Below are 13,348 nucleotides of genomic sequence, written 5' to 3' on the forward strand. Positions count from 1 at the left end.
CTTTTTAACTTCTTAAAGGTTTTTGTCTGCACATGCATTCAGGTACATGGAGGTTAGCAGAAAGCTTTAGCTCATAGAAGTTGTAGTTACAGGGTAGGAACTCAACTCTGGTCTTCTGCAAGAAGCTACTGACCTTGGACTTCAGGTCTACCTACCACCACTTCCCACGTGTTAGGATTCTAGGCTTGTGGCCTCATGTCTAGTTTACATGATCATGGTGGTTGATGTCTGCCTTACTGCAAGCTAGACAAGAATTCTATTTTTAAGCCACACCCCTTGGCTTTTATTTTCCTTTAATTTTACAGCACCCCACAATGCACCAGAGGTCCCAGGAACAGGAGATTAAGCCATCCTGCTGTGGAGAGCTCCTTCCAGAGTGGTGGCTCTCACCTTTCCTAATGCTATGGCTTTTTTATAATTTATCATGTTGTGATGACCCACAACCACAAAATAATTTTTATTGTTACCCATAACTATGCTATGATGATTGTTATGAATTATAACATGACTATCTGATATGTAGTAACCATAAATGAGTCATATGACCAACGTTTAGAACCCAGAGGTTGAGAACACCTCATCTACAGGGATACCAGACAGCATCAACCACATGACTCAGTTCACAGAACATGACCATACGTACCTACCTACTGTCTTTTTTCGTTTTTTCACCCCGATAAACCTAGAATATGCAGAGGATGACCCACAATTGAGAAAATGCCTTATTAAAAATTTCCTCAAGGCACATTTGGAGGATATTTTGGGGGTAATGGCTGATGTGTGAGGGATCAGAGCAATGTGGGCAGTGGTACCTCTGGGCAGATAGTACTGGGTGTGTAAGAAAACTAGTTAACCTAACATCCCTCTTGTGATGACTTGGCATAATCATTAATGTTTATGTGCATGCACCTGCATGTATGAACATGCACCACATACATACCAAGGCCCATGAGGTGACAAGAAGAAATTGAATCCCATGGAACTGGTATTAGAGATGTCTTAAGCTACCATGTGGATGCTGGGAACTGTGCCCATGTCCTCTGCAAAAGCAGATGATTCTCTGAATCAAAAAGCTATTCTTCCAGTCCCTCTGCTTTGTTCTGTCTAACAAAGCTGCTCTCAGATGGTTAAAGGGAAACTTCAATTTCAGAGGCCCCACCATGTTTGGATAGCTCCACATTGTATTGTTCCTGCAAATTTGGTTCTTCCTCCTCACAAACTGCCTCCTAGAAAAAAAGTTACATCAACATCCTCCCAGATTGACTGCTGTTACCCTTATTTATAACCATTAGCTGGTCATATAATTGTAGTTTTAAAACTAAAAAATGAGCAAAAATCACAAAACATTCATCTCGAACCATTATCAACTGTAACATCATTGACACCAAAGTCCTTCTCTCACATTCTCATTACTAACCGACTTCTACTTCAAAAGCAGCAGTATGTAAGCCTGCCTCAAACCTATGTACCTCTTTTTATAATGTCTTTTGGTCTGCTCCCCTCCCACGCATCTGGGAATGTGATTGATGCAAGACATCTTTTATAAACTTTATCCTCTCATATGTATCTCCTTGGGACTTACAGATGCCCTGTCTTGGCAGGAGAAGCCCTGAGAAAGACTGTTTGCATCAGACCGGGTGGCACTTACGTCAGCTTCTCTATACTGCAGGACGAATTCCTCAGCTTGAGGCACAGTATCTTCATGGACCATTCGTTCAAGATGCTGTCACCCAAGTCCAGCTCCTTCAAGGTCGGATGGGTGCTGAGCACAGAGCAGAAGTTTTCCCACCACTCTATGATGAGGGGCTTACATTTTACCCTGGGTGTGTGAGGGTAAAAGTGGGAGAAAATAGATTTAAAGGGTGGATTTGAACATGAGTGACTGACACAACAACACCAGCCACGGGAGAAAGATGTGATGCTGGGAGCACAGAGAGCTGAGCAAATAAAGCCAGTTCACGGGATGTCACCTGGTGCATGCTCTACAGGACCAACCCTACAGACAGCCACCTTTGATACTTCAATGTACACTGCAGATAGTTTGGCCAATTCCTAATAGCAGCAAGAGGAATGTTATAGGAGCCTTGACATGGGAATCCAGCTCTGACTTCTTGTCCTCCCTCAGTTGTATGTGATCTTGGAGTATGATAGCATATACATGGAAGTGGATAATTAAAACAAGACTCCATGTCTAGTCCCTCAAAATCATTCTCTTTGAGAGGTGGGATTTGCAGTGAGGCTTGAATTTTGGAGAACAAACCTGGAGATCCGTGCTGGGAGAAGATCCATCACTGTTAGTTTTCCTTGGATGTCCATACAACCACCGATAGAGAAACCCACAGACAGACAGACTCATGGATGTACAGACAGGCCCACTGGCAGGCAGACAGGCTTACAGATGGATATTTAGGCTCACAGATAGACAGCCCCTTGGATGGAAAGACAGGCCCACTAATCAATAGATATGCCCACAGAGAGACAAAGACCCACAAACAGACACAGACATATGTACAAACACACACCACACACACACACACACACACACACACACACACACACACACCCCACAAATTAAATGGAATCTTTTTTTGTTTAAGAAAGAAAACTTCAGAAGAGGGTAGTTGAATCCGGAAGTCAGAGAATTGGAGGAGAGGAAAGGAAATTGGTCAAAGTTCAAAAATCACAATCATAAGAAACAAACTTAGATATGCACAATGTGATTTAATATATATTGATGATATTAATGTGTTACACATATACTTTAAAACTGCTCGAATATATTTAAAATTTTGAACATCTTATCCTTTCTCTGTAACCATGCACAGAGATGAAAGCTATTTTACTATAAAATTATTTTTCATGTGTATTGCATTTCATGTGCCTGTGACTCACGCACAGAAGTGCAGGTAGCCATGGAAGACAGAAGAGGGCACTGGAGCTCCTGGACATAGAGTTGTAGGCATTGTGATGTCTAGAACCAACCCCTAGTCCTCTGGAAGAGCAGAGAATGTTCATAACCACTGAGCTCCACTTTCCTGCCTAGATACTTTTGTCTATTAATTGGGTCATCATTCGGACTATCAGATTTTGGAAATGACATATAGTAAAGCTGCTGCCAATCTCTAGGAATCTCCCCCTCTGGAAAAAGTGAAAGGCTGGACTAGGGTCACTCAGAGGGGAACTTGCCTCCCAGAAAGCAATTCCAAACAGAGCAGACCTTGCTGGAGAGAATGGAGACAAGTCAATGGTGGGCAGGGCTAATGCACTTTGCTCAGAACTTCTTAAAACATGCATGTTCTTGAACTTCTATTTTAACTTCACTTCAGGATCCAAAAAAACAGGCTATTGGAAGGGGAGCTAAGATCTCCTGACTTTGATCTCTGTCCTTCTTTCCACTGTAGCCTCATTGAACCTCCGTTTTCTGTATTTTCTTGATTTGACTCTAATAGGCTTAGTGGTGGAACCTAGCTTGACACCCCTACCACCCAGAGTTTGCAGGTATGTACCCAGTCTATAGAGTGCTGGGATTGAACCCCAGGCCCATTCATGCCAGGCAACCACTCTACTGGCTGAAATATATCTACTAGATGAGCTATATTGCTAGCATGGTCCTCCATTTTAAAAGGGCTTTTCACTACATAATGACAAACCACACTAAGTTCAGGTATCATTAGTAAGCAAATCATTCTTTAAGTGCCATCTAGTACTCCAAATAATTCCAAAAGTTATGTTTAAATATAGTAACATAAAAGTTACTAATAGGCTTTGGATAAAAATCATCTGATACTCACTTCTGGAGAGCAACAGGGCATAGCTCAGAAGCACTATCCACTGAAAAGAGGTCGCTGATATCCACCCGGATTGCCCTCAAGTTCTGACAGTTCTGAAGACAGTAGGAAGACACCATCACGTCCATCTTCCGGTTAATTGGAAGCCACACTTCTTGGAAGCTGTTGGAAGCCATGTGAACAAACTCTTCATCCTGAGACTCAAAGAGATAGTAGAAGGCATCCATGGTGTTCACCATGCTGGTACCACTGGCCTGCCGACCAATTAGAGAGACCCAGTGTTGGAGCTTCTGCTTAACAGTCTGGGTCATAGGACATCCAAACAGAACCTCCAGATACTTCAAGATATCCTTGTTCATGAGGCCAAATAAGAAACGCTTCATTCCGAGGAAGTGAATGTCATCAGCTCTCTTCACCTCCAAGATGCTCCTTTGTTTTTGAATGAAGGGAAAATACATATTCCACCCCTCCAGCCCTTCTAAAACATAATATAAGGCAGCAAAGAAATCTTGCAGGCTGATGTGGAAGAAAATATAACACTGCTCACTGCTGTGGCCAACTTGGAGAAGGATGTTCATGTGAAAGAGGGCTGAGATCTCAGACTCCTTTAGGCTGTAGGTCTTCAAGTCATCACTGTAGAACACTGACCTCATGGACCACACTCCCATAGCTGCCATCCTGCACAAACCCACCAGGGCAATTTGTTCTTCCTGACTGAGAGTCTTCTGGGAAGACCCCCTTTTCAAGGTGAGCTGGTTGAACACGAAGCTAGCATACAAACCCGTCGTAGTCTGGCAGGGTAGGGAACATCTCTTTCCTAGCTTCTTCTTCAGCTGTAGAGCCTTACAGATCAGTGAGCATATGGAGGGGGCCTGGCACTGGTCAAATAGCTGGTGATTTTCTATCACACAATGGAAGACTTGTATTCTTTGATGGTCATTGGGGATGTTCTCAAGGACTACCTGAGATCTCTTTGACGCAGACAGTCCCTCAACCAAGATATAAAGGGGGGACACCGCCATCGACCTGAGCTTTTCTAAGCCTGTGCTTCTGGTCGTGAGAATGAGAAAGGACTCAGGTAAGAGGGCCTTCCTCAGAAGGCTGGACATCAGGATGTATATGGGCTGTTCATCCTTCCAGTCTGTGCAGAGTGTCATATCATCATGTTGGAGGACATAGTCCATTTCATCTAAACCATCTATGACAAACAAGAGTCTTTCTGGGTGGGACATAATCTTTGTCACTGGACCCTGGAGTTCTAACCAATCCTTGGTAATCAGCTGTGCCAAACTGCTCTGCTCTGTCCACTTGATATCTCTGACAGAGAAAAAGAAGACATAGGACATCTCTTCATAGAGTGTACCCTGAGCCCAGCCCAGAACAATACTTCTGGCCAAAGATGACTTCCCAACGCCTGGTCTTCCAAGTAGAACAATGGTGTGAGGCATGAAGGTTTTCTGGTATGGTTTAAAAGCATCAGTCAATATTTTCATTTCTTGGCTGTCACAGTGTAGATCCACACTTGCACCGAATTTAGCTAACAAGTGGGCCTTGTATTCTTTTATGTTACCTTCACGATGGGAAATTAGATAATATAGAAGAAAATCAAAATACGAACAAAGTCTTACTTTTAATGAAACCAGTATATATCTGAATTGTGATTATAATTAAGAATGACTTATAGTATCTCAAAATACGTGAGTTTTAGAAATTATGAATTTTGCTTTTTATGTATGTGTCTATGTGTTCAAACTGGTGATCCTGGAGTTCAGACAAGGAATTAGGACTCTGTGGAACAAGAGTAAAGAGTAGTTGGGAGTCACTTGAATGTGGGTGTTTCGAATGGAACCCGATTTTACTTTTGAATCGAATCAAAGACACTATCTGTAACAAGTCCCCTGACCCATTGGGGCCTTCCCCAATTTTTAGGAAACAGAGGAATAGGAGCAGATCTTCTAACTGCAGTTCTCTGAACATTGTACACCTGGTAGGGCAGTGATGTCATACAGCTGGGACTGTTACTATAAGCTCAATACACTAAAATATGCATCAAAGATGAGGTAGGGGCTCTTGAGTATGTATTCAGATTTGAGTCACCTTTCTGTTTGAGCATGTCCTCTTTGTGGTTGTCAGGACTCTGTCTGTCCATGCCGGTGGGCAGTTCCTTGAGCACACTTTTGTGCACACATCTGGACCAAAGGTTTACTTTTCATGAATTTCTCACTCACTTTCAATCTTAACTTTTAAATGTGCACATATGCTCATTTGAGAATGCTTTTCCTCTATGTATGTTCCTGTATCCTGTGCAAGCTGAGCCTGATCAGACTACAAGAGAGCAGATCCCTTTGAATCTAGACTTAGGGATATTAGCTGGCATGTGGGAACTGAAAACAAAACCTGAATCCTCCCAAGGTGTGGTTAAGTGCTCCTATCCATTGAGCTTCCTCTCTGGTCTCCAATCATAGCTCTACAAAGTGTCACTAAAATTGGATCTCATCATAGTTTGTGGGCTGGGGAGCAAGTGCCGGGATCCTCTGCTCTCTGCCTTCATGATGCTGATGTTACAGGCATATGCCCCATCCACCTGGCATATTTAGACAGGTCCTGGGAATTGAGCTCTGAAGAATAATTCTACTAAAGAATTCCTTGGACTGAGCTAGACAAGACAAACCTCCATATTTTACCTTATTAATAATATCTATATACACAAACACAGATGCAATTTAATGAAGTCAATACCAGGGCCTAGCTGAACATTTCCCTACAAGAAATTGTGTAGATGATTTTAAAACTGCATGATACAATCAGTGGAAACAAGAAACCCCTCTCCAAAGCATGCCGAATAACAAAGTGTCCTAGCCCTTTGAAGAATTATTTAATTCAGTTGGAATAGTGGGAAAAGGATGGTTCGGATACCAGTCAACTAGGGCTTAATCAGTCTAAATTACCTTCAACCATCTATCTGGCCAATTCAGAATTCTTTGTGTACCTATGTGTGTGATCTGTGATAAGTGTCAATGTGTATGCATGCTGATGTGGGTGTCAGAAGCTAAATTTAGGTAAAATTCCTCAGGAAATTTCCACTGTTAGAAATACCTCATCTTTAATTTTTAATTACATGTCTAGGTGTGAGTTTGTATGAGCCTTGTGGAAGCAAAGAACAGGAGTGTTGATTTTTTTTAGAGCTAATTTTACACGGCTGAGCCAGCTGATGTGGGTAGTAGTAATTAAACTCCCATTCTGCTTGAATACTCTCATTTGGACACTCACACATGCAATTTACACTAGTTCTTGTCAGTGGCTTAGGCTGGGTGTGAAAATGAGGTGCTGGGTCATAGGCATTAAAGGTTCATCTTCATTAGTCTTCCTCCCTGACTTCAAATGTTGGACCTGTGTAAACAGCTCTCTTCAGTTGATACTTGTAATTAGAATGCCATCAACACTGTGTGCCTGTAGGTGCACAGGTATCAACCATGTTTTTCCTCTGTAGGTATCTACAAATTCTTTTAAAAAAGTATAAATTTTTTCCTACATTTTTTGTGTGCATGCAGGTGCTCTTGGAGGCTGAATAGGGTACCACACTTTGTAGAATTAAGAGTTACAGGCTAATTGAGCCACTTGAATGTGGGTGTTTGAGTGTAACATAATATTGCTTTTAGTACAAAGCAAAGATATTAATTGTATAAATTCTATCAACTCTTAGTGAACAGAGTATATGGAGGAGAGCTTTGAACTGCTGTCCTGTCATTGTACAGCTGTTGGGCTCATGAATTCCTTATGCTGCAGTCTCTTGGCAAGATGAAGACACTTAAAATTTTATCAGAGATTGGGTGGGAGCTCCTGAGGTAGTGCCATGATTTTGTATCACTTTTCTGTAGGACCATGTCCTCATTGTGGTGGTCTTGACTCTCTATGTTGGTACATGGGAATATGCAGTTCCATGTGCACATTTTTGTGTACATCAATGGACCAGAACTTTTACGGTCTTTCTCAGTCACTTCAAATCTTAATATTTAAAGAGGTACTTATTAAGAAAGCTTTGCCAAGCTTCTGGTCTCTATCATAACGCAGTCCTAAGTCTGTCTCATAGTCCTCCATACCCAAACCCTTCCTTAGGAAGCTTGTCTCACAGGAGTGCTCTTCACAGGCCACAGGTAAGACAAATTTCACCCCAATACCTTTCCAAGAAAGTATCCACCAAGAACACACAAGGCACAGGAACCTCAGATCAACTTGATACACTATGCTTCTGGTTGACATCTGAACCCAGAGCTAAGGCTACCTTGTAGCCCTCCATACCCAAATGTTACCTAGGAATAGCTGGTATACCTGGAGTTCTCTCACTCCTAAGATCACTGGTTCACAGGCAGACAGACTTAGATCAGAGTCAACAAGACCAACACCAGAGATAACCAGATGGTGAGAGACAAGTGGAAGAATCTAAGGAACAGGAAGAAAGGCTAGTTGACATCATGAAAACCTAGTTTTCCCACCACAGTGAGTCCTGGGCGCCAACACACCAGGAAAGCAAGATTTGGGCTTAAAATTACATTTCATCAGGATGATAGAGGTTTTAATTGAGGAAAAAAAATAATTCCTTTAAATAAATCCATAAGAACAAAAGTGAACAAGTGGAAAAGCTTAAAGAGGAAACACAAAAATCCCTTAAAGAATTCAGGGAAAACCCAACCAAACAGGTGAAGGAACTGAACGAAACCATCCACAATTTAAATGTGTAAACAAAACAAAGAACTCACAAAGACAGATGTGGAGACATAAAACCTAAGAAAGAGATAAGGAGCCATAGCTACAAGCATCACCATCAGAATACAAGAGACAGAAGAGAGAATCTCAGGGGCAGGAGATACTGTATAAACATTGACACAATAGTCAAAGAACATGCAAAATGCAAAAGGCTCCTAAGAAAAACCATCCTAGACATCCAGGACACAGTAAGAATATCAATCCTAAGAATAATAAGTACAGAAGAGGAAAGATTCCCAGATTATAGGGTCAGAAAATATCTTCAATAAAATTATACAAGAAAAATTCCCTAACGAAAGATGTCCATGAACATACAAGAAGCCTACAGAATTCCAAATAGATTGGACTAGAAAAGAGATTCTACCTGTCACATATTAGTCAAAAACACCAGTGGCACAAAACAAAGCAGGAATATTAAAAGCAGTATGGAAATATGGTCAATTAACATATGAAGACAGACCTATCAGAATCATATCAGACTGCTCAGAGATGATGAAAACAAAGATCCTAGGAAAATGACATATGCCCTAAGCAAAAAAAAAAAAAAAAAAAACAAAAAAACAAAAAAAAACAAAACAAAACAAAACAAAAAAAAAACAGTCTGGGCTACCATATCCAGGAAATGCTTTATGAACTTAGATGGAGAATATAAGATATTAAGGACAAAAGTACATTAACACATTGTTTTCCAAAAATGCATCCTTACAAAGGATAACAGATGGAAAACTCCAACACAAAGAGAAACTACACCCTGGAAAAAGCAAGTAATCTTTCAACAAACCAAAAATAAGATAGCCACACTAATAGAATTCAACTTCTAACAAAAATTAAAACAATCAGTATTCCATAATCTCTTATAATCAAATGACTCAATTTCTTAATAAATACAAATTAACAGACTGGATATGTAAACAGGACACAGCATTTTGCTGCATAAACACATCTTAATGAGAAAGACAGGCACTACACCTCAAAGTAAAGGATGGAAAAAAATGTTCCAAGGAAATGGTCCCAACAAACAAGTTGGAGTAGCCATTCTAATATCATATAAAATATATTTTCAGCCAAACATTATAAAAAAAAAAGATAAGGAATGATACTTGATACCCAAAGAAAAAAATCTACCCAGATGAACTCTAATTCTGAATACCTATGATCCAGATGCAGGAGAACTCACATTCTAAGAGTAACTTTACTAAAATGAAAACGGCACATTGCACCTCACACAGCAATAGTGGGGGACATCAAAACCCCATTTGCATCAATGGATGGGATCATGGAAACAGAAACTAAACTGAGATACAATGAAACTGACAGAAGTTATGTACCAACTGATTTAACAGATATCTATAGAACATAGCATCTTAAAAACAAAAGATTATACCTTCTCAGTACCTCAATGTACATTCTCAAAAATTGACCATATAATTGGTAATAAAAGAAACCTCAAAAGAAATAGGAAGATTGGCATAATTGTATGAATCCTATCAGATCACCATTGTCTAAGGCTAGTTTTAAATAACACACACACACACAAAACCCCACAGAAATCCCATATATACATGGAAGCTGAACAATGCTCTACTCAGTGGTAACTATTCCACAGAAGAAATGAGATAAATTAATGACATTTTTTAGAATATAATGAAAATGAAGCCACAACATAACTTATGAAATACAATGAAAGCAGTGATAAGAGGAACTCTCATAGCTGTGAATGCTTTCAAAGAGAATCTACAGAGCATATACTAGCAGCTGGACAACATACCTGAAAGCTCTAGAACAAACTGAATCAAATACACCCAAGAGGAATACATGGCAGAAATAATCAAACCCAGAGATGAAATTATGTAGAATCAAAAAATACATATACAAAAATCAGCAAAACCAGGAGCTTGATCTTTGAGGAAAATCAAGATGGATAAACTCTTAGTCCAAGCAGAGGCCACAGAAAGAGTATCTGATTTTAAAAAGTCAAAGAAAAATGGATATAGAATAGAAACATAGCAAACTTAAAAATTATCAGATCCTAGTAAAATGGTCTATAATAAACAAGACTGGAAAATTTGGAGGAAATGGAAAATATTCTAAACAGATTCCAGGTATCAAAGTCAAATCAGAATCAGATAAACCATATAAAGAGTCCATAACCCCTAAAGAAATAGTCAATAAATGTCATCCAACCAAACAAAGCACAGATCCAGGTATTTTTAGTGCAGAATCCTCATACAAGTCCTAATACCAATACTCTTCAAACTATTATACAAAATAGGAACAGAAGGAAGACTACCCAATTCATTCTTTACAATTACCCTTATATATGTACAACCGCACAAAGAGCCTACAATGAAAGAGAACTTGTGATTAATTTCACTCATATATCAATGAAAAAATACTCAAATTCTCGAAAACTGAATCTGAGCACATATCAAAATGATCATCCATCATGAAAAATAGGCTTCATCCCAGGGATGCAGGAATGACTCAATATATGGAAATCCATCAACATAATCCACTATATAAACAAACTTAGAAAAAAATCCACATGATCATCTCATTAGATGCTGAAAAAAGTAATTTGAAAAAAATTAACCACTTTATGATAAAAAGTATTGGCAAGATCAGAAATTCAAGGCCCATGTAGGTTGTCCTGAAGCTGTTAGTATTTTAATGTTAATTCTACTTCCCCAAGAAGGGCTGGCTAGCTGGTGACTCCAACTAAACCTTCCCATATTACTTAGTAAAATAAAGGAAAGTCAGTGACTGCGAGGAGAGAGGGAAGTAGAGAGGTTGGAGAGCTGGAAGGGTTTGAGGACAGAAGGGGAAGTCTGTGCCAATATGGAACTTGCCAAGAACCAGCTAGACCCTGATAGTTATTGGTGTTCAAAGCTATGAATATTAAGGTCTAGCATCTTATATGAAGGACAGTTTGTATCTTTTGTCTATTTGATGTTATCTTGTTGTGTAGAGAGTTTGTCAATTGAGAGTTGAACACAAGCCTATATGAAAAGCTATCAGGCTCTAGAGTTGTGTTTGTGTGGGATTTTGGGGTACAGAAATACATGTTGAGAGAGGCAGAGAACAGGTGGAAGAAAACCACAAAAGGAAGGGAATTGCACGGACAAGTTATGCCGTGTTGACTCGGACCAGGAACAAGAGGAGTCTGGGGCTCCAAACTAAAACTGGGCTTGAGGAGCGAGACCACATGGAGCAGTAAAAATATAAACCAATTCAATTTTTTAATATTTACTGCAACAGGCCCATATCTAAAAATAGTAAAAACAATATAAACCTGACAGGTCAACTTGAAGCAATTCCACTAAAAATAGAGACTAAACAGGCTGTCCACTCTCTCCCCACTTATTCAACATAATGCTTGATGTCCTAGCCAAAAAGAGGTGAGAGGATTAGAAATTAGACAAAAGACACCAAAATATCACTCTCTGCAGATAGCAGAGATAGTAAACCTAAGTGACACCAAAAATTCCACTAGAGAATGCCTACAGCTATTAAACAGCTTCAGCAAAGTGTCTGCATATAAAATAAACAAAAAATAGATTTTATCAACTAAAAGGATAAATATTCTGAGAATGTAATTAGGGAAATGACACCCTTCACAATAGTCACAAATAATATAAAATAGTTTGGTGTGACCAAGTGAAAGATCTGTATGACAAGGACTGCAAGTGTCTGAAGAAGGAATTGAAGTTCCCAGAAAATAGAAAAAAAATTTCCCATATTCATGGATTGGAAAGAATGCTACAGTAAAATGGCCATCTTGTCAAAAGCAGTCTAGAAATTCAATGCAATCCCCAGCAAATATCTAAATCAACTCTTCATAGAGTTAAAGAGCAATTTACAAATTCATTTAGTAAAACAAAAACCCCAGGATAGTGAAAACTATTATCAACACTAAAAGAACTTCTGGGGTAATTACCATTTCTGACCTCAAGCTGTATTAAAGGGCAATCTTGGTAAAAATTGCATAGTATTGCTGCAGAGATAAGCAGGTTGATCAATGGAATAGACTGAAGACCCAGAAATGAACCCCAAAACCTATGAAAAAACTCAATTATTTATGACAAAGTATCAAAAGGCAACAAGTTGAAAAAAAAGACAACATTTAACTAAAAAGAAGGTACAGTGAAACTAAGAGTAAGTGGGGAAGAGTCTCAAAACACATAGGCACAGAGGAATATTTCCCAAGCAGAACACCAACGGCTTATGCTCTAAGATCAAGAATCAGCAAATGGGGGGTCATAAAATTTCAAATCTTCTGTAAGCCAAAGAAAACTTTCAACAGGACAGAACAGCAACCAACAGATTGGGCAAAGATCTTTACCAATCCTACATCTGATTGAGGGCTAATATGTAATCTATACGAAGACCACAAAAAGTTAGACTCTAGAGAATCAAATCACCCTATTATAAATGGGGTAAGGATCTAAACAAAAGAATTTAACTCAGGAATATCAAATGGCTGAGAAGCACCTAAAAATATTCAACATTAGTCATCAGGAAAATGGACATTAAAACAACCCTGAGGTTCCCCACACACCAGTCAGAATATCTGACTATGTAATAATGGTCACAATCAAAAGTCCAGATGATAGTTGCTGATGGCTAAGATGTGGAGAAAGAGAAACTCTCCTCTACTGTTGGTGGGATTGCAAGCTGGTACAACCACTCTACAAATTGCTCTAGTAGTTCACAAAATTGTACACCCGTAGTGTTAGCTGAGGACCCAGCTACACCAATCCTCAGAATACAACCAGGAGACATTCCAACATATAACA

General features: G+C 39.4%; 1 protein-coding gene across 1 annotated transcript in view; it reads right to left on the reverse strand.

Annotated features, from left to right (window-relative positions):
- The window catches only part of LOC308439834 (NACHT, LRR and PYD domains-containing protein 5-like), a gene marked incomplete at both ends in the record, with an annotated part of 116,108 nt that overhangs the window by 23,001 nt on the left and 79,759 nt on the right, over positions 1 to 13,348 (reverse strand). Inside the window, 2 exons of the mRNA XM_080941747.1 lie at positions 1,649 to 1,819; positions 3,792 to 5,358. Of these exons, the coding sequence (XP_080797873.1) occupies positions 1,649 to 1,819; positions 3,792 to 5,358 (1,738 nt within the window). The remainder of the gene's footprint in view (positions 1 to 1,648; positions 1,820 to 3,791; positions 5,359 to 13,348) is intronic.

The sequence above is a fragment of the Micromys minutus genome (assembly GCF_963924665.1).
Source record: "Micromys minutus genome assembly, chromosome: 30".
Taxonomy (NCBI): domain Eukaryota; kingdom Metazoa; phylum Chordata; class Mammalia; order Rodentia; family Muridae; genus Micromys; species Micromys minutus.